Source organism: Stegostoma tigrinum, chromosome 13 (assembly GCF_030684315.1).
Source record: "Stegostoma tigrinum isolate sSteTig4 chromosome 13, sSteTig4.hap1, whole genome shotgun sequence".
Lineage (NCBI taxonomy): Eukaryota > Metazoa > Chordata > Chondrichthyes > Orectolobiformes > Stegostomatidae > Stegostoma > Stegostoma tigrinum.
The window spans coordinates 67,903,188-67,930,428 of record NC_081366.1 but is presented as its reverse complement, the minus strand read 5'-3'; the positions used below and the strand labels follow the sequence as shown (position 1 = coordinate 67,930,428).

At 41.4% G+C, this 27,241-nt stretch overlaps 1 protein-coding gene across 4 annotated transcripts in view; it reads right to left on the bottom strand.

Annotated features, from left to right (window-relative positions):
• Positions 1-27,241, bottom strand: part of LOC125458425 (serine/threonine-protein phosphatase 2A 55 kDa regulatory subunit B beta isoform) — a 525,757-nt gene that overhangs the window by 197,495 nt on the left and 301,021 nt on the right. Inside the window, exon 1 of one of the 4 annotated variants that reach the window (XM_048543682.2) lies at positions 4,744-5,429. The exons of 2 other annotated variants lie outside the window; for them this stretch is intronic. In XM_048543682.2, the coding sequence (XP_048399639.1) occupies positions 4,744-4,813 (70 nt within the window). In that variant the 5' untranslated portion in view covers positions 4,814-5,429. Of the gene's footprint in view, positions 1-4,220; positions 4,379-4,743; positions 5,430-27,241 lie in introns of those variants that run through there. One more of the 4 variants, XM_048543680.2, reaches the window with a different exon arrangement.

The following is a 27,241-nucleotide window of genomic DNA, read 5'->3' as shown; positions in this document are numbered from 1 at the left end:
AACTATGCCCTGAGTTCATCATCTTCAATTGTTTTATTGTTTCCTGTCACCAAATGAAATATCAAAAATTACTGGAGTTGTTGCATCAAACAAATCGAACTGCAAAGAATGACACTCATTTGCTGAGCAGAGAGAAGTCCTGATTTGCCCTTTTTCAAAAATTCTCTTCCTTCCCTGCTTCTGTCATCCTGTGTCAGGCTAATCCCTGACAGTAGACTCAGTTAATCCACAAATATTAAGTATATTTCAACATCACAGCAACATTTTTTTTCATGTATTGAAGGGGTTTTGTATGAAATGTTGAAGGCTGCAACGGAGACATCATTATTGCACATCCTGCCGATGCACTAAGTGTCTCAGCAGGATCTCCATCAAACCTCGAAGCACTAGCTTAAAAGAGATCCATCCTTCAGGAAAGCTTGTCAGTCCTACTCCAAACCAACTAACAAAAGAAATTGAACGATGATCTAAATTTTAACTTCGTCACTAATCTCTCTTTTTTGGTGTTAATAGCTGTTAATAGAGCAAATCATTGACGTTTTATAAAGACAGAATATTATAACCATGAAATACAAATTATGCTATTCTCTTGAAGCTGTCTCTTGGGAAAATTTATTACAGTATGAGAACAGCCTATTATTGTTCTTCAGGTTACGCACCAGAACCATGTGCTGTAAGAGAAAGGTCACTAACTAGAGGGCACAAATTTAAATTATTCAGAAAAAGAAGCAGAGGTTAAAAGTATTTTCTTCACCTAGCAACTTGCTACAATTTGGAATTCACTGTCTGAAAAGACAGTGGAAACAGATCCAAAAATAACTTTCAAAAGAGAATTGGATAAATACTTGGAGAAGAAATTTGCAAGGCTGTAGGGAAAGGGCAAAGGAATGGGACAAAATAGATAGAACTTGTAAATAACCAGGACAGGCAAGCTTGGCTAAATGGTCTTACTCTGTGGTGTAAGATTCAATAAGGTGATTGCAGGATTCTTTAAAAACACTTTCACATCTTCTAAAAAAATGTTACAGGGAAGGGCAGTCAAATGTCCTAGATGTTCTGACCCCTCACTTAAATAAGGCATTATGGTAGTAACCATTGGGTGACTTGGCACAGTCCAAACTTCAAGAAGCTGGTTTAGGAGGCTGGATTTCCAAAAATTTAACCTTGAAATTTTGGATTTTTTCATTTTTAGAGCTCAGCCGATGTGAGGCATTGGAAAGGCAGTGGTGCAGGATGCCGTTCAGTGATTTTTTTTTAAACATAGAAAAGAATCAAAGATAAAAACGTCTTACATGCTATATAAAAATCATTATTCCTGACTTTCCTGATTCATTTAAGGAGAACTGGACAATAAAAAAAAATCCTGGGTCACTGCTCAATCTCAAATGTCAAAGCCAACAAAAGTCTTAGTATTTGAATTTATATATTAAATTGATAACTTTATGTTAAATAAAATGCACTCATTCTCCACTGGAAATAAGTGTGGAATTAAGCCAGAATGAACTTTGCACTTACATACTGTTACACAATTAGGGTTGGAAACTCAGATTATACATACTCCTGGAGGTTTGCAGTCATAAACTTGGATCTCCAATCTCCTGTCCACACTCTTGTGCTGGTTATCCTCCCTCACATAGCTGTGATTTTCCACTCCAATTGGAAAGTAACTAATTCTACATTATGCATGTGCATGGTCTTTGACTGTCAATTTATACCCTATCAGTAAGATTTTCAGCATCAATGATGTGTGGATTCAAAGAAAACAAAGAAACATACACTTTTAACACATCCAAGACTATCCAACCAGGTTGCTTACAGCAGCATTTGGAGATTCATAGTCAATCCTGGAGGATTGTCAACCTTCTGCAGTATTAATAATTGTGACTTTAAACAATTGAGATTTCACATTTAACTGTTTGTTTTATTCAAAGATTGTGAGAAACTATCTGGATAAATGATAACATTAAAGTAATGCAATAGAAGAATGTAGGTGCAGTCCACACCATCTTATGAATTGTCCCCATTATTTATTCACTGCTAATCCCACATTTTCCACCAAATAGGCAGCTGAGCACATTTAGACTGTGGTTGGCTGGTTGAGCTTCAAAACTTTCAAGGGCATGTATGTAGAATTATGTAAAGTTTGCTGCACAGAAACAGGCCATTCAGCCCAACTACCTACAGTAACATTCATACCTGACACAAGCCTCCTTCCAAGATAATAAAATGTGAGGCTGGATGAACACAGCAGGCCAAGCAGCATCTCAGGAGCACAAAAGCTGACGTTTCGGGCCTAGACCCTCTCTGATGAAGGGTCTAGGCCCGAAACGTCAGCTTTTGTGCTCCTGAGATGCTGCTTGGCCTGCTGTGTTCATCCAGCCTCACATTTTATTATCTTGGAATCTCCAGCATCTGCAGTTCCCATTATCTCTCAAGCCTCCTTCCATCCTTCTTTATCTAACTACATCAGCATAACCTTCTATCTGGCTCAGCAAGAAACAAACCTTCAATTCTTTAATGAGGTGTCATTTTTCCCTCCTGAGCAGAGATGGATGTCTAACACCACCAAAAATGATCAGACATGCAGCAGGCCAAACGGACAGTCAGTTTTTTCAGAGTATTGAAGAAGTCACCTGCAAAGGCCACGAACTGCATTTGCCCCTTCTTCTGTACAATCTATTCCTAATGACTCTGAAGCAGTCCAAAAAAAGGGAAGGAGCAGGATGGGCCTTGCTGTGAATTCACAATCCCCTCCAAGCATTCTCTCAGCAGACCGAGGCTCTGGACTGATGACGATGCAAATCCTTGAGATGGCCCTTAGTAAAGACAGCAGTCCTTCCCAGACCCGTCCCAGCTCTGTTTCATCGTATTCCATCAGTGATTTGCAGCAACTCATTGGGTGACATGGTGGTTCAGTGGTTAGCATTGCTCCCTCACAGTGCCACAGATTCCAACCCTTGGGCGACTGTCTGTGTGAAGTCTGCACCTTCTCCCCATGTCTGCATAGGCTTCCTCCCACAGACTAAAGATGTGAGGTTAAGTGGAATGGCCATGCTAAATTGCCCTGTGTCTAGGGATATGCAGGCTAGGTTTAGCCATGGGAAATGCAAGGTTACAGGGATAGGGAGGATGCTCTTCAGTGGGTCAGTGTGGACTCAATGGGCCAAATGGCCTGCTTCCATACTGTAGGGGTTCTAATATTCAATGTGTACAGGTCCTTGATTCTATTTCTCATATATCTACATGCCCTATAATGCAAATATGCTTTAAAGACAGTTCCTTAATGTACTTGAAAATGCAAGATCATTATTAATTGCATTGCTTGAGTCTGAAAAAATCTGATGCTATTGCAAATGTAACTGACACCCAATCTTTCTGCTGCTCTGCCCATATAGATGAACTGTACCAGAAGGACTGCATAAGGAATTTAGCATCTGCAAATAACCAGTCATGTCAGCCAGGGGAAATAAAATTCCACAATAACGTTTTAATCTATTAAAGACTACTCTAAGTGCAGCTCCATGACAGGGTGTCTCTCACTACCTGAGCACCACTATCCTCACTGGCAACAAGTCTGCAGTGCTCTCTAGATGCACCCCCCTCACACCATTCAACTCAGTTTGAGAGCTGGGCCTCAGAGGAAAACTGGGAACATCATACCTCCTTTTAAATTAGCGAGGTTTTCGTTGTAGAAAACAAAATCGACACCCCCCAACGCCACGAGCTCCACTGTTAAACTGCAGCACCAAATTCGCTGAACAGTGTGACTGGAGTACCGATACAAATAAAAGGAACCTGACAACTGAGCCAAGAAACAAGGGAATCTCAGGCTAGAGGCTTACGAGGTCAACGTGTAAAGGTCAAAAGTTAGAATATTGCCGTTAAAGATAGAAGGCAAATCAAGTTTCAAGAGGTGAAGGGGGTGGGGGCATTTTCTAACCCATTTTTTGGAATCTGCCATTGAAAAATTTCCTTGAATTCATTACACCATGACCGGGATTGGGGCGGGGGGGGTGCAGTCTGTGGGTATTCATAGACCTTTAATCAAACAGCAATCGTGGTGAAATCAAATTTCTCGGCAAAGGTGTATCCCTAAACCTTTTGAAAATTAAAACAGAAAAACCTGCATCATGCCTGTAACCATCAGTGGAAGAAATAAATCGAGCTTCACCCTGCACACCTTATAGTGCAAGGGGAAAACGTACTGAATGTCACCTCACCTGGACTGTGGCCAGTCGAGTTCATCGTGTTACATAAGCCGGTATCTGTGTTCATAGAGTAACTGCAGTTCGCCTTACAGATCATGAAGGAATTTGTCTTTTTCTTTCTCACCCTCCCTTTTGATCGAGGATATGTATCAGCAATGTGTGCTCAGAAATCCGACGCGTAACTGCGGATTAACAATTTCAGGCAAGATGTTCCCTCCCCATCCACCCCCTTTTCTCAAAAGAAGCTCTGCTTCGGGCGGACCCAACATCCCAGAGGAGTTTGTCTTATTTTTAAACCAAAATTCACCCACAGATTCCCTGTCCCTGCAGCACTGCAATCTTAAATCAGCTACAATTGCCCTCTAGCCTTCCACTCCTTAAGTCATAGTCAAGAATCTGGGGGCGGGGGGATCATTTGACTCAATGATCACAAAATACAGCATTTTTTTTCTGAAAAGAGGACCAAGACAGACAGTCACATCACACGCACCCACGTTTAAATAAACCACCCGGGTTAAATAAGAACAAAAAATACCTTCAGTTGCATAGTTATGGTCGCGCAGAAAACTGTTGTTGATTTTGCGGGTGTCAATCTCCTCCTCCATTTACAGCCGGATTACTTGGAGATATGGGAATGAAGCAGACAGGTATCCACGATCCCATTGCCCTAGTGGTACGGGTGGGACAGCCAGCTCGCACGGCGCGACATACTCCGAAGGAAGACTTGGGGAAACCGCGCTGCAAGCCTGCGCTTCCCTCACCAAATCGAGAGGAGACTCTCAAACCAGAAACGCCAACTCCTTCCGCAGTCCCCAAGAGTCCCCACTAGCAGGACATGCTTCTGGTGTAACCTGTACACTGCGTGTCCTTTTGTCTACTGGCTCTTAAAATAAGAGACACCGAGAGAGAAAAAAAACTCGAGTGCAAATAAAAAAATCTATATATATATATATTCAGGCAATTGTTCCAGTGCCTCTTTTTTGAAGTTTGCCTGTTGACATCAGTCACCCTAGAGCCCAATCTAAAGGTGTAAGTGCGTGTGAAGCAAGCAGGCGTCTGAGAGAAGATTTCAGGATTAAAATTCTGTAGTTACTTCAGGCAGACAAAATGCGTCAGCACCTCCTGTGCCGATCCCCCCTCTCTCTCTGTACAGTGCTGCATGAGGCGGCCTCCGTTGCTGCTGGAGCCGTATGCTGCATTAGGGCAGGCTCCTCCCATACAGCTTGGCAATGTCCAACCGCATCGGAACCACTCTCTCTCATATACACACACACGCACACTCGTTAGTTCTAAGCTGCAGTAACCAGAAGCAACAGACTGGAGAATTGCGAATGCAACGCCATCGCTGTCGAATCTGATGCCTATAACTGCTCCCCTTGGTAAGGCTGGGTGCTAAACTGGGTGCACTAGCGAGCACTTAACAAAGAGAAAGCCTTCTGCTGCTTAATCAGCAGGAATGGCCAAAAGTTAAAACCTCACTGAATGGCAGTGCACAGATGCCAGGCATTGTCCAACACTGCAGCAGGTCATTGTCACTAAGTAGAGGAACGGAAGGTACCTCAGAAAATCCACCAAAGCCACAGTTTGCAGGTCACTGAGAGATTGCTGTGAAAGGAACACATTTTAAAAGGATTAAATAGGGGACAGCTTGCTCAGACTATCCCTTTCCCAACACCAAGTATCGAATTGAGGTGTATGAGATGATTGAAGGTTGCAGATAGAGAAGAAACATTTTTCTAGTGAGGGTGTCCAGAACAAGGGGGCAATAACATTAAAAATCAGAGACAGGTCATTTATTGGTGGACATGAAGCATAGCTTTACACTGAGATTCAAGGAAATTTATAATTCTCTGCCTCAAATAAACTCTCGGGTCAGTTGAAATTTTGAAATTAGATGAACAGCTTTATGTTTTGCTAAGAAATTTAAGGAAATACACAACCAAGGCAGGTAAATGCAGTTATGATAAAGAACATCAAGATCAAACAGCATAGCAGCGCAGGCTCATGGAGGTAAAGAACCTCATGCTTACTTCCAAAATGACTGCTGTGGAACTTGGAAAGCTGTGTGTTGGAGGAACAATATCTACACAATGGTAAACTATATACTACAGAGTAGTACATAATTAGAAAAAGTTAAAAGACATATGCAGGATAACACGGAGAACTAAGACGGGGGATAGGTCTGGGTGGATAGCTCCAAGAGGCAGTGTAGACTTGTTGGGCCGAAGGGCCTGTTTCCACACTGTAGCAAATCTAATCTAATCTAATCTAATAGCTGCATACATGGGAATTAGCTCAGAAATTTAAAAACAGAGGATGTTTTCCACCGGCAGTGGGAATCCCCAGTGGAGGGTTCTCTGTGCGGGAGTCCTTCCTTTTTCCCTTGGGGATCTGGGTTGGAGGTTGTTGCACGCAGCAGTCCTTTATAACCACAGATCCCAGTGGTTTACGGACTCCCAGCCCAACTATTTACTTTGTGGCATGTGGAGTATGTGCACCATATGTATATTGGTTGTGGGCATTTGCGCTCCCTTTTTGGTTATTTGAAGAACCTCCCATTATGTTTTTGGTTGCACTTCACCCCATGGTCCTGATCTTGGTCACCAGGTGCAGAAAGGTGTGGGCAGGTTGGAGGATCACCTTGTGGGTCTGCTCTGAGGCCTGACCAGGCTGGCTGTAAACAGATCCAGGCAGTGGGCCATGGAGGGGGTCATCTCTACCAACCACCTGCCCCTCTTCTGCAGCTACGTTCAAGCACAAATATCCCTGGAGGGGGAACACACGGTGTCCACCAATGCTCTCATCTTTAGGGAGAGATGAGCTCTGGGCAGGGGAAGGAAAGGGAGCTGGAGTGCTTTATTTTCCCTTCCAATTCTAATTTTATTTAATCCCTACCTTCTCTCTTCACTTTCTTCGTGTAAGCATTGCCCTTATCAGGCTTTGCTTGTTACTAGTTCACTGACCACGTAGGTGTTTTCCTGGTGCTGGAAAGTATAGAATGAAGTTTTTATGTAATGGTGTATTTTTACTGAGTCACTGCACATACTCACATTAAAAAAGCAGAGGATGCAGATTAATGAACACATCCTGTGGGAAAATCAGCGTAGTTCACCAAATCACTCAAGGAGGTAAACAAGTGGCTGGAAGCATGCAGTAAAAACCATGTTACCCTGAGAAATAATTGGGAATCCTTCAAAAATAAAGAAGACTGGAATAACAGAAACTGACCCTACTTGGTTTATGCATGGTCATAGGATGTTGACAGAGCAATGGATAAGTGTGTATATAGAATTTATAGCATGGTTCGATTGATCTATGGAAGTAACATACACACTTCACACAAGCCTTCTTCCACCTTCCATTCTCTTCCTAACAGCAGAGCCTTCTAGTCCTGGTATCGTCATTTACTTAACTTATGTGATTCACTTCACCCACTCTTTGTGGCAGCAATTTCCACTTTTTCTGAATAAGTTCCTTCTGGATTCTTCATTTGATTTATTGCTGATTATCTTATCTTTATGACTCCTAGTTCTGGTCACCTTTGTAGGGTGAAGCACCTTCTCCACATCTAAATTTTCAAACCCTTTCATGATACAAAAAAGCTCTACTATTTGAGCTATCTCCTGTCCAAAGAAAACTACATATGTATAGGTGGTATTAGAAAGAGGTAACAGGATCCCATACATGACAGACCACAGGCTAGAAATAGATAGGCATAGATACACAGTAGATAGGCATATATACATATACCAACAAACATATTAATAACAGACCAGGAGTATACAGACACTGGGAAACTATAGGATGCAAATCTATAATACTGTGTATACTATTTTCATTCTTTTGTGGCAAGTAGGTAATTTACTGTGCTTTAACTGAGTGGTTTGCTTCAGCATTTCAAAGCGTAGTTAAGAGTCAACCACATTGCTCTGGGTCTGGAGTCACATGCAGGCCAGACCAGGTAAGGATCACAATCATTTTTTTCCTAAAGGACCCTAGTGAAGCAGATGAATTTTTAAAATAATCAATGATAGCTGTCAGGGTCACCATATCTAACATTCACTTTACATTCCAGATCCATTAGTTGTACATGAATTTCACAAGCAATTGTGGATGAATTTGAATTCACGTCTCTATAGCATCAATCTGCGTCTCTGGATTACTAGCCTATTGGTATTATACTTAGATCACCATCTGCTAGAAGATTTAGAAACAAACTGGTGGGAATTAGCATCTTTACAGTGTTAGGGACTGTAACGGACCTCCTGATAATGATAAAGATGATAACTGCTCAATGCAAAGACAGGTTGGATAGTTGAGACCAGGGAAATTATTTCAATGGCTGACATTCATCACCCCAATGAAAATCTGACTGGTTTGGAGTGAGGTTATGTTCACCTAGAGTACTAATGGCACCAAAAGAGTAAATGCTGGAGCAAGGGAGTGGAGCAACTTGTTGCAAACTATGCAGACTGCTCCAGCCAACAAGCATAACAGTTTTTAGCTGTAATATTAACCTCACTGCTACATTGCTATTTCATTCATATGGGAGTGAGCCAATTACCAGGTTCCATGCTGGCTGCAAAGGTGCAGTGGGTCTGCCCTTTTAATATTCATGCCATATATATAGAGCTACTGTCTCCCCTCATTTCCACCAGGCTTAGTCCTGAAAATAGTCTCTTACTTGGTATTACTGTTTGTTTAAAGTGGGAGGAATTCAATCAGCTGGTCCACAAAAATAGAAAGAAAAGCTGCCACAAATAATAGCTGAGAAAATATACCAGTCTGTGTGACCCAAGTTCCAGTGTTCCTCTAGCTTATTCTGGTTTCACTTCTGTTTCTCAGCAATGTTAGTGTTAGGAAAAGAAAGATTTTCCATTTCAGGTGCTCAGTCTTGGGTGAAAGGCAACTCAGGTCGGGCACAGAAATGCATGCTGATAATTTGACAAGGTCAGCTCCATTCACAACTCCTGTAGTAGTCTAACAATCCATGCAAGCCTACAGCAGGTCCTGGGTAAAAAAAAAATCAGGCTTAGATTGGGCTATCACACTATGCCCAAAGCCATTCTGCATGTGTTTTTTTCCCTGAAAATGATCATATTATCGATCAACCGTTTGTTCAACCCATTCAAAGTAATGGACCTACGGAGCCAGCGCTATGTACCTGCACCTCTCCTGATGCTATTGTTAGTTTGCTACCATTTGCTCTTTTTACCTATTCAAAACTTGCCAGAGACAAGAAAACTGGTAACAATCTCTTTGATCATAGCAGAGACGGAGGAGGGGCAAGAGGAACAGACAGTGTAGACACTGAGTATAAAAGGCAAAGGGATGGTAATGGTGGTTACAGGGTAATAGAGATCTAAAATGGGTGCAAATTAAGGTGTGAAAGTAAGACACAAACATGATAAAGCTGCGAACAAGATCACAGGGAGAATGTAAGAAAAATCAAGAACAGACAGCGGGTTCCGAAGCATAGAATTCACTACTGAGTTGTAGACTTTGGAAAGTGCCTTACAGAAAATGAGGTGTTGATCCTCAAGCTTGTGCTGTGTTTCATAAGAACACTGCAGTAGGCCCAGGACAAAAAAATGTTAGAATGAGAGCAAGGACATTTATTAAAATGGCAAGCAAATGGTTGATTAGGGTGATTCATATGGACAGAGTTGAGATATTTCACAAAGCCATCACTTGGTCTGCATCTGGACTTGCCAAGTAACGAAAATGATCTGGAGAGCAACGAATGCACTAGACTAATTGAGAGAACTACAAGCAAAATACTACTTCATCTGGAAGGTGCGTTGGTGCCTTGGACAGTGAGGAGGAAGGAGAATGGTCAAGCGTCACATCTTCTGTGACTTAATGGAAAACCACCAGGAGGAAATGAGGAAATGTTGGACATAATGAGAGTAGACTAGTGTGTCAGGAAGGGGTCAGTCCCTGCAGAATGCTGACAGCAGAGGTGAGGGGAAAACGCATTCAGTGGTTCTATCCTGCTAGAGGTAGCAGAAATGACAGAGGACAATCCTTTGAATGCAGAGATTAGTGAGGCGGAAAATTAGGACAAAGGGAACACTATCATTCTGGGAAGGAATGGGAAAGGTGAGGGCAGAACTGCAGCAAATGGTTGGACAGAGCTGAGGGCCCTGTCAATCATAGTGTGGGAAAATCTTGTTTAAGGAGAAAGGAGGAACTGTCTGTGGACTGTCTCCAATATCCGTACATCTTTCCTTACATAAGGGGGCCGAAACAATTTACTGTATCGTTGTATAGTTTTAGAAAGACTTCACTACTTTCATTCTCCACCCTCTTTGAAATAAAAGCCAACTCATCCTATACTGCATCCGCTGTTCCCGTTGTGGCCTCCTGTACACGGGGAAACCAAGCGGAGACTTGGGGGCCGCTTTGCAGAGCACCTACACTCAGTTCGCACTAAACAACTGCACCTCCCAGTCGCAAACCATTTCAACTCCCCCTCCCATTCCACAGATGACATGTCCATCCTGGGCCTCCTGCAGTGCCACAATGATGCCACCCAAAGGTTACAGGAACAGCAACTCATATTCCGCTTAGGAACCCTGCAGCCCAATGGTATCAATGTGGACTTCACAAGCTTCAAAATCTCCCCTCCCCCTACCGCATCCCAAAACCAGCCCAGCTCGTCCCCACTTCTCTCACCTGTCCTTCCTCCCACCTATCCCCTCATCCCACCTCAAGCCCCACCCCATTTTCTACCTCATCCAGCTCCTTTGATCTGTCTGTCCTCCCTAGACTGACCTATCTCCTCCCTACCTCCCCACCTACACTCACCTCTACTGGCTCTATCCCTGCCTCTTTGAACTGTCTGTTTCCTCTCCACCTATCTTCTTCTCTATCCATCTTCTATCCACCTTCCCCTCTCTCCCTATTTATTTCAAAAACCCCTTCCCCTCCCCCATTTCTGAAGAAGAGTCTAGGCCCGAAATGTCAGCCTTCCTGCTCCTCTGATACTGCTTCACCTGCTGTGTTCAAACAGCTCTACAACTTGTTATCTCATCCTATCCCCTACTGTGTACTGAATTTGGACGACTCCCGTGTTCCTCTGCATTGCAACTTTCTATAATTTTTCCCAATTTAAGTAAAATTCAGCTCCTCTATCCTTCCTACCGAAGTGCATAATGTCACATTTTCCCCTATATTCCATCTGCCAAATTTTTGCCTATTCACTTAACCTATCTATATCGCTCCGTGTACTCTTTTTGTCATTCTCACCACTTGCCTTTCCTGTTATTTGGGTGGTGCAGTGGCTCAGTGGTTAGCACTGCAGCCTCACAGCACCAGGGACCCGGATTCAATTCCAGCCTCGGGCAACTGTCTGTGCAGAGTTTGCACATTCTCCCCATGTCTGCATGGGTTTCCTCCAGGTGCTCCGGTTTCCTCCCACAGTCCAAAGATGTGCAGGCTAGTTGGATTGGCCATGCTAAATTGCCCGTAGTGTTCAGGGGTGTGTGGTTTATAGGGGGATGGGTCTGGGTGGGATGCTTCAAGGGGCGGTGTGGACTTGTTGGGCCGAAGGGCCTGTTTCCACACTGTAGGGAATCTAATCTAATCCATTTCTGTGTCTTCTGCAAATTTGGTGATAGTACATTCACTTTCCTTATCCAAGTCATTGATGTATATCATAAACAATTACAGCCCCAGTCTAGGTCCATTTGATACACTACTCATTATAGGTTGCATTCCTGAAAAAGATGCTTTATCCCAACTCTTTGCCTTCTAGTCATCAGTCAACCCTCTGTCCACGCTAACATACTATCCAACTCCATGGCTCTTATTCAATGCTTTTTGGACATTCAAATATATTACATTTGCTAGCTACCCTTTATCTATCCGAAAAGAATGCTTATATAATTGTTAGACATGAATTGTCCTTTATGAAAATGTGCTGACTCTGCTTGATTAGATTATGTATTCCTAAATACCCTGCTGTTACATCCTTTATAATAGACTTTAACACTTTCCCAATGACATATTAAGATAACTGGCTAATAAGTTAGTTATTTCTTTTATGACTCCCTCCCTTTTGGAATAATATTAGCAGTTTTTCGATCCTCTAGGAATTTTCCATCATCTAAGGATTCATAGAAGTTACAGGTCTATCCTGTAGCTACTTCCTTTAATATATTTTAATATCCTTTAATAATTTAATCAGTATGGTAAGGTTCTAAATAAGAGATTAGTAAATAAAATTGAAGTGTTTGGGATCAGGGATAGTGATCTGGCATGGAAACAGATCTGGTTGTCAGATAGGAAACAAAACGTATTAAAAAAATGAAGGGTCTAGAACCAAAACATCAGCTTTCCTGCTCCTCTGATGCTGCTTGGCCTGCTGTGTTCATCCAGCTCAACACCTTGCTATCTGGTACAAAAAATGGGTCTTTTTCTGAGTGGCAAGCAGTGACTAATGAAGTACTGTAGGGGTCACTACATCAATACTATATTTTGTGAATAGCTGGGAATGAATTAGATGAGGGAATTAAATGAAATATCTCTAAGTCTACATCTGACACAAATCTGGGTTGAAGGGTGAAGTGTGAGGAGCATACAGAGATACCTCAGTGTTAGTAGGACAAGTTGATTGAATGAGGAAATGATGGCAGATGAAGTATAAAGAGGATAAATGTGAGGTTATCCACTTTTGTAGCAAAAACAGAAAGGGAGATTATTGTCTGAATGGTGATAGATAGGAAAGCTGGTGATGCAATGAGACCTGGGAGGTCCTTGTACACTAGTTGCCAAAAGTGAGCATGCAGGTCCAGCAGGCAGTGAAGAAGGAAAAACCTCGTTGATACCACACTTGGAATGCTGCATGCAGTTTTAATCTTAGAGAGGATGCTCTAGTTATGGAGGCCTGATTCCTGGAAATGACAGGACTGATGTAAGAAGACAGACTGGATTAGTTAGGACTATATTCATGGGAGATTAGAAGAATGGTGGTGGTGGTGGTGGTGGTGGTGGTGGTGGGGGTCCAGGGAATCCAGAACTTAAAGATATGGAGTGGGCCATGTAGGATTGAGATAGGGAGAAATTTCTTCAGAAATAAAAACAGAAAGTGTTCTAAAGAAGAATAACTGGACTCGAAACATTAGCAGATGCTACCAGACCTGTAATGCTTTTCTGTTTTTGTTTCTGATTTCCAGAATCCATGTTTCTTTGGATTTTAAGAAATGTCTTCAACCAGAGAGTTGAGAGTCTGTGGAATTCTCTGCCACAGAAAGCGGTTGAAACTAAAACATTATACATTTCAATGGAGGACACAGATATACTTCATAGGGTTAAAGGAATCAAAGGGTATGGGAAGAAAGTCGGAACAGGGTACATCCATCCCCTATTCCCAATTCCTCCGCCTCCGCCGCATCTGCTCCCACGATGAGGCATTCCACTCCCGCACATCCCAGATGTCCAAGTTCTTCTAGGACCACAACATCCCCCCCCACTCCCCCCCCCACCGCCGACAGTGGTCGAGAATGCCCTTGACCGCATCTCCCGCATTTCCCACAATACATCCCTCACACCCCGCCCCCGCCACAATGGCCCAAAGAGGATCCCCCTCATTCTCACACACCACCCCATCAACCTCCGGACACAACACATCATCCTCTGACACTTCCGCCATGTACAATCCGACCCCACCACCCAAGACATTTTTCCATCCCCACCCTTGTCTGCTTTCCGGAGAGACCACTCTCTCCGTGACTCCCTTGTTCGTTCCACACTGCCCTCCAACCCCACCACACCCGGCACCTTCCCCTGCAACTGCAGGAAGTGCTACACTTGCCCCCACAACTCCTCCCTCGCCCCCATCCCAGGCCCCAAGATGACTTTCCATATTAAGCAGAGGTTCACCTGCACATCTGCCAATGTGGTATACTGTATCCATTGTATCCGGTGTGGCTTCCTCTACATTGGGGAAACCAAGTGGAGGCTTGGGGACCGCTTTGCAGAACACCTCCGCTCGGTTTGCAGTAAACAACTGCACCTCCCAGTCGCGAACCATTTCAACTCCCCCTCCCATTCTTTAGATGACATGTCCATCATGGGCCTCCTGCAGTGCCACAATGATGCCACCCGAAGGTTGCTGGAACAGCAACTCATATTCCGCTTGGGAACCCTGCAGCCCAATGGTATCAATGTCGACTTCTTCAGCTTCAAAATCTCCCCTTCCCCCACCGCATACCAAAACCAGCCCAGTTTGTCCCCTCCCCCCACTGCATCACACAACCAGCCCAGCTCATCCCCTCCCCGCAATGCATCCCAAAACCAGCCCAGCCTGTCTCTGCATCCCTAACCTGTTCTGCCTCTCACCCATCCCTTCCTCCCACCCCAAGCCGCACCTCCATTTCCTACCTAACCTCATCCCACCTCCTTGACCTGTCCATCTTCCCTGGACTGACCTATCCCCTCCCCACCTCCCCACCTATACTCTCCTTTCCACCTATCTTCTTTTCTCTCCATCTTCGGTCCGCCTCCCCATCTCTCCCTATTTATTCCAGAACCCTCACCCCATCCCCCTCTCTGATGAAGGGTCTAGGCCTGAAACGTCAGCTTTTGTGCTCCTGAGATGCTGCTTGGCCTGCTGTGTTCATCCAGCTTCACACTTTATTATCCTGGATTCTCCAGCATCTGCAGTTCCCATTATCACAGGGTACAGAGTTGGCTGATCAACTGTGATCATGTTGAATGGGCACAAAGCTTGAACAGTCGCGTAGCATTCTCTTGTTCCTACTTTCTATATTTCTATGTGAGGATGCAATACATCATTTCCAGGAAACTTGTTAGCATTTAGTTCCTTAGGTACCCTAGCAGTCTAGTGATAGTTACTGTATGTATTTCTTCTCCTGCTTTTCTGCTTGATTGTTTAATGATTTAGGAATGCCATGAGTATATTCTACTGTGAAGACTGATTGAAAGTATTGACCCAGCTCTTTTGCCAGTTCCTGGTTCACCATCATTATTTCCCAGTCTAATTCTTTCAGGAGTCCGTGATCACTTTGGCCTCTCTCCTCCTTTTCATATATTTAAGGAAGTTCTTGGTACTCTTTTTCTATATTTTTTTGCTAGCTTCTCTTCAAAGGTTATCTTCTCCCTCATTCCCAATCCTCTGGTTTACCATAATTTCTGCCAACAATTTTTCTTTCAATTTAAACTATCCTTAACTTCCCTGGTTAACCATAGTTGGTTTGCCCCCCTCTACTTTTTTTTTTAAAGAGAATCCACAGTGACCCTCTGAACAGCATCCAATCCAGACCCACCCCCATCTTATTCCTGTAACCATGGCTAATCCTCCTAACCTTCACATCCATGGATACCATGGGAAATTTAGCATGGCCAATCAACCAAACCTGCACATCTTTAGACAGTGGAGATAAGGAGTACCCGGAGGAAACCCACGCTGACAAGAAAACGTGCAAACTCCACACAGGCAGTTGCTGGAGGCTGGAATCAAACTGGGTCCCTGGCACTGTAAGGCAGTAATGCTAACCACTGAGCTGCTGTGCAAGCCCCTTCTAGCATCCTCTTTCCTCACCAGGCTGTATAACTTAACTGTGAGTCATAACTATTTTCTTAAACATTTCCATTGTTCATCAACTATCTGGAATGCTAAACACGTTTCCAAGTCCACTACAAATGGCCCTGTCCTCATTCCTTTGTAATTACTCTTACTTAATTTGATTACATCTGTTTCTGACCATCGTGCCTCACTCTGTAACTGAATATGAAATTCTATCACATAATGGTCACTGTTTCCTAGGGGATTTCTTACTCTGACATCTTTTTATTAAACTTGCCTCATCTCACATTACTAGATCCAAAATAGCCTGATTCCTGTTTGATCTACAATGTAGATATAAACTTTTTTATTGTGGCTACCTTGGTCAAATTGATTTTCTTGGCCTACGTGCAGATTAAAATCACCCATGATTAATATACTGCTTTTTTTGGATTCTCTTATTACTTCCAGATTAATTCACTGTCCTACAGTGAGGCTACTGTTAGGGGGCTAATAGAAACTTCCACCAGTGTCATCCTCTCATTGTTATTTGTTCCCTCCATCCATATTGTCTTTACATCTTCTGGTCAAGATGATTTCTGCTATCATACTTATTCTATCTCGTACTAACTACTAAAGCTACCCCAACATTTTCCTTGCTGTCTGTTTGTTTGAAAAGTCATATAATCCTGAATATTTAGTTCCTAACTTTGATCTGTTGATTCATTAGGTCATTGTGGACATATGAATAATATTAACACATTTTTGAGTTCCTCATGAAGCTGTCAAACTAAGAAAAGGCCATTTAAATTAAATTTGTGAGAGAAACTGAAATGACTTAGGAGCTCATAAAACTGTCAATCAATATAAAGCTCATAATTCCCTGGGTAGTTGTATGCTGAAGTCAATGCATTACTGGGGTTTGGACCTTAGCTAAGCTTTCATAATGAGATTTTATTGCACAGCTGGATCAATAAGACCTTCAGAGCTTAATAGATTAAAATTAAGTCTAGGACAAATGCCAATCCATTGCTTCAAAGGGTGAACAGATGGCTGAACTGTTAATAAATGAGGTAAATCATCTCTTTTGCTATTTCAAAGGTTGAGCAACTGAAAGGTAAGGTATCAAAGCCAAAACGAAATCTTTGCTTGCCAAATGTCCACACTGCACTGAAGCAAGGTAATATACCTGAAATGATAACGGTGTATCTCTCTGTTCAGTTTCCTCCTAAGCAGGAATGGACCCAAAAGATTGATTTAAAGTGAAATCCTCAGATTTACAAATATCTAGAAACCTGTGAATGGTTCTCAATAACCTGTTCCTAAGCAGCCATAATAGTTCAGTGCAGCACAGGAGTAATAAAACAGCTATTCCATGATTGGAAGCCATCTTCATTTCTGTTCCTGTAGTCAGTAAGCTCTACAGGACCCAATCAACAAATCAATGACTCATTCCCTTCAAGTCCTAGTACTGGCAAAGGGAGTTGTTCAAGGCAGGATCTTTAGTCTGCTGCTTATAGAATGAATAGATATTGACTCCAGATTGCACCTTTGATGCATAAATCAACAATTGTACTGAATATAACAGTTGCCTAATAATAAATGACAACAATTCTTGTTGTATTTAGTAATTCTCAGTAACAGAGTCTCATAAGCATGATTAAGCTCCTCTGTAAGTAGGTCAGAAGCAGGATTAGGGAGGTGCAGACATTTCCCTGGTAAGTAGGTCAACCTGTGGTAGAAAAGCTATGATGTTCCTCTACAGCACGCAAGAGGCATTTGTCATGATGCATCTCCCTGTGAAGCACAGCAGGGAAGCACTGACAGAACAGCTAAAGCAAGGCAATCTGCTTAGCACAAGAGCCTGATGCTTACGGGAAGGAGGTTTCTTATTGTTAACAACAAGTACATTCAAGCATTGCTATGGGGTGAACACTACTGGCTGATGGTTGGCACATGCGCGTGTGTCTAAGTGGCGTATTCTGGCTGGGAGATGTAGTGAGAAGACAATTAAACACAACTCAGCAAAATGGAAAAATAGTTCCAACATTTAGTAACTACATGAGTTGAACTTTCCAGGCAGAAACAATTCTTAATTTAGGGCATTAGCATGTGTTGAGGAGGCAAACAACACAAACTATTCAGTGTGATTCTCTCATGATCTTCTTGCTGTCTATGGGAACTTGCTATGTCAAGATTTGAAGCTAATAAAATGGACTGCAAATTCAAAAGTACTTAATCAGCTCTAAATTGCTTTAAACATCCTGAGGTTGTATAAGACTCTTCCTAAGTTCAGTTTTTGATAAGAAGTTATGAACTTTTTGGTTTCAATTTGCTTCTGTTTTGAGTGCTTTGTTGCTTTTAACTTCTCAAAACCTCTGATTTATTTTGCTTCGCTTGAACCTCTTCCCGCGTTTGAAAGACAGCCCTCAGATTTTACCAGTAATCCCCCTCATTCAGCACTTATCGTTATACCTGTAAAAAGTTTAAGAGGTTTTATGTGATACTAAAGTACAAATGTCTGTCATCCTGTGACCCCAGTTCTCCCCTTTTTTCCAAGGGATAAAATGTTCTCATTTGTTTCAAATAATACACTTGGATTCTGAGCACTACTGTCAACACAACTTCCTTTGGTCTCTGGTATGTGTGTGTGTCCAAAGCTGCCTCTGTCGCCTGCAACATTTGCATGTAAAGAGTTTGGATAATTTAAGCTAGCTCCAACTAGCCTACCAATAAATTGCATTTATATTACCCAGTTAATGTAGTGTAGTTTCCCAAGGCATTTTAAGGGGGTATTATCGGTGTGATTTGATATTAAGCTAAGAGGGAGTTATTGGGATAGAAAGACATAACCTTCCACCTTACAAAACAACTTAAAGGAAGAATGAGTTGTTGAGCTTTGGAGAGGCACAAGGAGAAAATTCCAGAGCTTTTAGGGTTCAGGCAACTGAAAGCACAGCCACCAATATCAGAACAGTGAAAATTGTGGATGCACCAGTATTGAGAATTGGAGGAATACAGATTTCAGGAAGTTGTCAGGCTGGAAGAGATTACACAGCGAAGCAGGGGGAGAGGCATGGATTCCAAGAAGATGGTAGTCCAATGGTTACAGATATCAAAATGTTAATCCTGAAACATCAAAAGGAATGGTGAGTGTGGCACCTAGGATAATTAATATTAGTACAGTAAGTGTTACTGTTTGAGTTCATTGGTTTAATACATGCCGACATTGAACATTACAGGAAGCTTTGCTTTGCATTTTGGGCTTTGACAGGTGTCCAATGTTAAACTGGATGATTACAAGTTGGCCAACAGACTTATTCCCCAACACCAATATTCTTCATCAATCATGTGGCCTCAGCAGTGTCAACCCCAAGTTAAACGTAATTCAAATATTTTCACTCAATCATTTCCAATATTTGTTTACAGGACAATTTCACTTTAATCAAACCCAATCCTGACTGTGCCACCTTCCACCCCCATAAATACTTGCTAATTCCAATTCTGAATGTTCTCCAAATAAGTTATAAGCTTTACTGTAATTGTCCTCTTTTACCAAAAAAAACCCTCTTTTCTCATTCTACAAACTTCCCTGCTGCCAGTGAAGTTTAGTTGAGTCAGTTCCACTGCACTTGTTCCTTTGCCAACTCCAAGCACTTCCTATCAGCAGGCAAAGACAAAAAAAACTCAGCTCTTTAGATGACAAGATCAGTATCCATACATTGATGATGCTTCTGACTAATGCTAATTATTCAAGTTGCCACACTCACCACTCATTTTGATACTTCAGGATTAACAGTTTGATGCCCGTAACCACTAAACTTGAATGTTTTTGGAATCCATGCCTCTCCCCCTACTTCTCTCTGTAATCTCTTCCAGCCCCACAACTGTCTGCAATCTGTGTTCATCCAATTCTCAATACTGGCGCATCCCTGATTTTCATGGTTCTGCTATTGGTGGCTGTGCTTTCAGTTTCCTCAACCCTAAAAGCTCTGGAATTTTCTCCTTGTGATTCTCCAACTCTCAACCATCCATTCTCCCTCTCTGATGAAGGGTCCAGGCCCGAAACGTCAGCTTTTGTGCTCCTGAGATGCTGCTTGGCCTGCTGTGTTCATCCAGCCTCACATTTTATTATCATTCTCCCTTTAAGTTGTTTTGTAAAGCCCAAAGTTACGTCTGTATGTCCCAGTAGCTGAACAGCCTGTGACTCTGTCTGTGCTAGTCCAATGAAGGAAGAAAGCCAGCTGATACATACTTGTGTATGGGTACGCAGTTTCAGGAGACGGAAGGAGAAAGCTGGAGGGAAATGGCTGTCCTCTCCAGAGATGTGTAGGAGAAGAGGAAACCACTGACCATCAGCAGATGCCATCAACTTGTACCAGTGACATATCACTATAATTCTTTCATCTTATGCTCAGGCAAATGTTTTCTGCATTAACAATTTCCCTCTTCAATTAAATTGTATTTAAGAGCCTCTCTCCACTGATTATTTGTGGCAGAGTCGTGTTGTGAATTAAAATGTGCTCAATCACATTTATAACCAAACACCAAATTTTGATTCCACCTAAAAAGTGAGCATGAGAGAGAGAGAGAGAGAGAGAGAGACAGACAGACAGACAGACAGACAGACAGAGACAGAGACAGAGACAGAGAGAAGAGAGAAAAAAAAACAAACATTCTATCTATTGCTGTTGTGCAAGCTTAGTTGGGAATGGTTTTGGGTTTAATGCAAAGCAGCAGACAAATTATGAAGAAAATCCCATTCTTCCTAAGCATGGGAACTAAATTCCTCACAAACAAATAATGTCGAACATAACATTTCCTTTTACTTAGTTTTCAGTTTTCTCACCTATCTAAAGTTGCTATTCCCTCATTGAGAAATAGGTCCAAAAGCACTGGCTACTCTTTACCATCAATGAAATCCGCAGAAGTGGTGAAAACAAGTGGCACTATCATGGCACACATCCTGAAATCTGGTCAGATTTTGTGCCTAATGCACATTGTTAGAGTTAATTTCTAGTCTAGGAGCATTGGAACCTGCCATCCTTTAAATAGATATGAACAATAATAAAACCTAAGAACGAATTGATGAATTTTGTATGACTTGACACTTTCAAATGATATGCACAAATAAATGTTGGCCTATTTACACATGGGACTGAGAGCTGGGACATTGTAGAAACGTCCATTGTGAGGTGGTTTTATGCTCAATGGTTTACTATTATCTCACATCTCTATTTATATCAATTGTGCCAATTTCAAAATTCTCCTTAGCAAATCCTTCCATGGCATCACTTCTCCTTAACTCTGCAATCTCCATTTTGTCCATCCCCGACTTCTGTCAATCCACCATTGGCGGCAATGCTTTTAGCTATTATGAACACTCTCTGCCCCCTCTCTCCTCCTTTAAGATTTTCCTTCAAGTCAAGCTCTTGACTACCTGTCCTTGTACTGCTGTTGGTCACTTGTTCTCAAAGTCTGTTTGACAATGACCTTATGAACTGTTTGGGGAAATTTTATAATGCTCGAGGGCTGCAGAAATACAAGTTAATGATTGTGTTATTACATCTAATCAGCTGTGGTCTGAGGTCCTCTTTTGTTAATGCAATGAATCTGTTAGCACTTCTCACATAATAAGTCTTCAACTACTACAGAACCATAGGCCATGAAATGATATAAGGCCCAAAAACAAGCACAGGTATTTTGACTGGTGATCTTGAGCAGTGAAGGTCTTGTTTAAGTTCACCAGATACCTGCCTTGTCCCACTTCATGTCGCAGCCTGACCTTTGTATACAAATGCTGCAGGGATTATGCACTAGAACCATGAGGCATGATGTAAAAGGATAGTCCTTGTCACCCACTATCACCTTCTGGCTTGTGCATAATGCAACTGGTAGTTAGAAGGTAGGCATTAGTGGCTGCTGCCAAGGCATTTAGCATTAGCGTGCAGGATATGTTGATTATGATTGCAAGCTAGGCCTTGGAAGGATGGAATCACTTTCAGTTGCAATATACACAAACTCTGTCAAGTTTGCTCATGACCTTCTGGAGTGGGATGGGGGGTAGGTTCTTAATCAAAGGCCACAGTGCCTGATTGAAAGACTTGGCAATGGGGAGAAGGGTGCCCACTAAGAGCCAACACCCTGAACTTATTGTCAATACACTACCCTCAATGGCAACCCACCTCCCCATTCCGCAAACCACCATGTAACCCTCACTTATCTTTCTCCTGTGATCACCAGCGAAATTTCAAGTGAATTAACATTGCTCAGACATGAAATGACATAACTCTGAGGCAGGTGAAATATGAACCTGAACCTGAACCTTCAGGCCACGAAAAAGAGACAGTGCCACTGTACCATAAGATCCTCTCACCAAGCAGTTTTACATCTTCAAAATTAAATAGTTAACCAGAAAAAAACAAAATTAGAATCAACAGCCCTTGAAGGCAATGCTAACAAAAATCAAATCACAAAGGAAGTTTATAAATTTAAATCAATATCTCATTTGAGGCGCTATTACAGCCCAGCCCCTCATTGTGTCCACCTGTACCAGCGGACATCACAATCTCCACTTCCAAGGGCAGCTGCTTGCAACATAACCACAGGAGAGGCAGAGGGTTGGATGCAACAGACGTTTACGTGGCCTGCTGCCTGGGCTTGTCAATGACCACATTGACCAGATGCACAAGCTCATACACAAGGAGGTCTTCCAATCTGCCTGCCCTTCTAGCACTGATCAAAATATTTCAACAATTAGCAGTTTGGATACAACAAAACTTGAATATTGCTGAACAAATGCACATTTTGTCACACATTTCATTTTGTGCTCAACAGGATAATTCACAGGAATGCCAATTCAAAAGGAAAACCAAAACTTGTACTGCATGAGAAGAAAACACTGATTGACAAATGCACTCTGCTTGCCAGAGGCACTACCTTTTAGAATGTAACCGTTAGTGTTGATCGACGGCTAACAGCCAGGTTTTATTTAAAATGTAAGCCAGACAGGTCAACTGTGATTGATCAAGGCATAGACCTGAAAGATGAAGCAGCAAATTGCTGTCACTGACTTTATTGCATTGAAACAAGTGCAGAGGGTATACATGTTGATTCAGTCTGCAAAGAACAGGTCTCTATGCATTAATATGTGTTGCTTCTAATATATATGCCACACTGCCCGCTTAACAATCCTAAATTGGTTGTCAGTGTAACTTCTCGCACATTTGGGATTATCCAACAAATGCTGTCCAATGGCCGTTAAACACTGTGTTGTAAGTGTGGCAGGTTGGGTATGGTCAGTACTTTGATTGTTGTAAACAGCCAAAAGCATAAGTTGTTAGATACAATCTGCTAGTCTTTGGGATATGCAGCCTTTATACCTGACATCGCACCAGTGAGATGCCTGTCTTCAATAGTATGAGATATAACCACCCATCCTTGCATATTTTTGGTACACTGACAATTTGTTTGCTATATTTGAATCCAAAAATGTATGTAAGAATCTCCTTAGTCTTAATGAGCTTCATTCTCAGCCAAAATTCAGGTTTCAAATGGACAGTAAAATAAGCTCCCTTTCTTCAGTCTCCAAGTTGAGAAATTGGTCTGACAGCTCTCTACTACTGCCCACAACAATCGGACCTTCATTGGTCAGTAATCACATAGGGATTTCTACAGTTCACGTGCTATAAGATTGATCTTATCAGTAAGCCTTGTAAATAGGGCCCAAGCCATTTGTTTACCTGCAAATCTGATACTGAAACTGGGAGCATGAAAGCCATCCTGCAGGATAATGGTAAATCTGACCAGATCATTTCTTGCTGAATACCACACAAACGTATAGAGGCGCTAAACTCTTGTTCCTGAATGATGCCCTACCTACCTTTGATTAGCCTGGAAGGGTAAAGGTGTCAAAACACTTGAGCAACAGGTAAAGCCAGCTGTTTCACGCTACTAGTACGCAGTAGCAACAGGAGTGGTGTTTGCCACTAACAGGACACTGCCATCAAGCCAAACATGCATTCTGCTTATAAGATAAATGAGTACTGTGGTACATGAATTTCAGTGCCAGTGTGATGCCAGGTATGTAGGCCATATGCAGCAAAGACAGGTGGGTCATATCAAATAGTTTAGCTGTTTGTAACAAGCCACTCTACTAGACCATCCTTGCAAAACATGTAATGCATTGTCTAACTGCAACTGAACAACATTTATTGGATAATCGTGAATGAGTAATGAATTACACTGCCAAGCAATTTTGCGTAATTGGTTGGGATTGCACTGTATATAGATGCAAGCTACATATATTAATACACATGCCTTGCTTTTGACTGTTAACTGTCAATCAACATGAATGGGCGCATCCACACCTGTACCAATCAAAATCACCTTGCCAATCAATCAGCGCTCTCCTCTCATGCAGTATAAATGTTGGTTTTACTTTTGAACTTGTATTCTTGTGAATCGTCCTGATGAGAGCAAGATAAAAAAACTTTGACAAAATGCCTCCTTATTCCGCAATACTTCTCCCATTGCAGAAATCAATTGACCTGAAAAACATGTTATCCTTTTAAATAGCACTGATGGGTGGGGTCCTTCAGTGAGGACCTTCTTATTCTTGAATACTTGTCTAGATGTGAAAGGTCAAGAGATAGCATTAACTGAAGTGCTCAGTGCCAGCAAGACAACATTGGCATCTAATCAATGTGCTTTCGCCCTCTCTAAAATGTCAAACATGACTCATACCAATGTGTAAAGTAAAAATGAATAGTATCTTAGTCCCTGAGGCCATTGGCTACTCTTTCATTGGAGAAAGATGACTGATGGTAATTGGTCACTACAGCTCAGACAAGGGACAAGGTTGACAAACTGGGGCCTTCATGGTGACCTCAACCAGCATGGAAAATTAACACACGCCGTTGGCGTGACTGTCAAATATCAGCCATCCAGCTGGGATCACTAACATTTATGTCTCATCAGATGTCTGTACGAATGCTATGAAAGCCATTCCATATGTGAAATGGAGCTCAAGCACCAAACCAAAAAAAAAAGAGGTTTTAAGGAGTTAAATTTCACAGAATCTCACAACATAATAGACCATCTGGCTCATTGAACCAATGCCGGCTCTTAGAAAGAACCATTCGATTCTTTCCACCTCTGCTGCTTTTTCACATTATTTTGCAAAATCTTCTTTTCAAATTCATATCAAATTCCTTCTTGAAAGTTACCATCAAATCTGCTTCCATCCCCTTCAGACTCTGCAAAAAGAAAGGTTCTCATTTTTCCACTGGTTCTCTTGCCAGGTTCCCATGTATACAGAATCAGACATGGGCAGAAAATGTTTTAAAGAAGCTGGATGATTTGACTAAAATAGTAATTTAAATAGCAATGACATCAGATATTTAGGGTGTCATCAGTCACTTATTGAGAAGTTGTACAATGCAAGCAGACATTTTGATCTGTGTTCAAAAAGACAACCAAATGTGGATTTTCGCTCAATATATATTTAATTACACATACCTATCATTTTGACGCTTCTAGCTGTAAAATTAAATAAGACAGCCTATTTTTCAACCTTACGCTTCCATAAACTAAGCTTGAAATCATTTTGCACATTGCCCAAAATCAAGTTTAAAAGATGGTTGTATTCACAATTTCTGCAATAAAATATTTTGGTAAGATCTATTTAGAAATGAGTTGGATATACATAATTATCAACAAAACAGGTAAGTCATTGTGGAAAAAAATCTTGTTCTTCATGTTGGAATATCTATAGCTATACAGATCTACAAGTCAGAAAGGAAAATGACACCTTCTTTAAAAATGCTGGTTGACATAAAAAGCGCCGGCTCCAATGAGTACAGAATCTTCATATTAAACTAATTATGACAGAATAAAAATGGTTAAGTTGCATATTGAATTGTCTGGAAGAAGTACTTAGCAAAATTTGAAATATACACAACAAGTAAAAAATGGAATAAAATAATTTAGGGAATTATACGCAACAAAAAAGGTTCTTTTGAAAGAAAACATTTTAAGTCATTCCATACATCAACTATGCTTCATATTATGAATTAATTCAACTTTGCTTTGCAGAATCTGGGTACAAATTTACTCAAACTGAAATTATAGGTGCATGGTGCAAGACCAAAGCATGGACACAATCGCTTTTCAACTTCGCACTGACTAGGATAGATATTTATGTTATGTGTTGGTATAAAATGGGTGATGGCAGTCTGCTCTGCATGTGTACTGATTCCATTTCCTTTAACTACAAAGGAAAGGAAATCAGGACAGACATAAAACCAGCTACTGACATAGTATCATTAACTTTATACTGTCTTACAATGGAAAGAAGGACCCTACTGCATCGCAAATGAATAGACCTTTAAAGTACTCAAACCTTTTCATCACTTTTGAACAATTTCTGCTTGATTAAAAAGATACTCTCATAGTTTCCACAGCTTGTATACATGTGTACAGTAAGCTAAAGTGGTTCCGAAGTTGCAAAACTAGCTATTGTTCAGAGTCATTTGACAATGATTTGTACGATTCAACAGCAGGGTGGCAGAAACCCTCAGCCCTCAATAGACATCACTCTCAAATCAAGGGTCAGCCACATGTTACCACCTTTTCGAAACCAATCTGTTGATGTAACAGCAAGTTTGTTACTGTATTTGTAGCAACCAGTTCACAAAGGAGTTAACCAGTGATTTTGAATACCTTTGTTTTAAATAAATACAAATACTGGTGTTGTCACAGTGCGACAGATCAAATTTATATCACAATCTAGAACATGTATAAATAAACACCCATATGCTTAAAACCTCTTCAAAACTATAAGTTCATTTTTGACATCTGTACAAATGTTTTTATACATTCATAGAAGACTAGGATCTTTAATACAAAGTCAAATATCTTTAAACCTTTCACTTTATGCAGATATTCAAGATTCCATCAGCATTTCAATTTTTCTGTGAATGCTCCATTCTGACCCTATGACAAAAATTAAAACCACTGGAGAAAGGTCCAATGAGCTTGCAAAATGTCAGACCCCCAACTCTCCTTCCTGTGAGAATCTGGAAACTGATTATCTCTCCAATTAACTACAGCAAAAGTGAAAATTCCTTTCAAAATGAAAAACCCATAATTTTTAACACATTTTAGTTTTATCTGCAGAATGGACTTTTTCTTACAAGCAATTTCTACTACAGATGCAATGTCATATCAGGATAGAGAAGGATAAGAAAAATAATTTGGTTCACCCATCCAGAACAGAAAAGAGCTGCAAACCCCAATCACATCAACCAGTGTCTCTGAATTGACCTCCCTCACTATTCAAACTGAGAAAACTATTATACATATAAAAGCATGAATTACGAGTATAAACATGCAATTCAGACCTTCAAGCATGCTTCACCATTCAATAAGGCCACGACTGATCTGTTTACATTGCAAATTCTACATTCGTACTTAAATCTAATGACCTATGATTTCCTTGCCT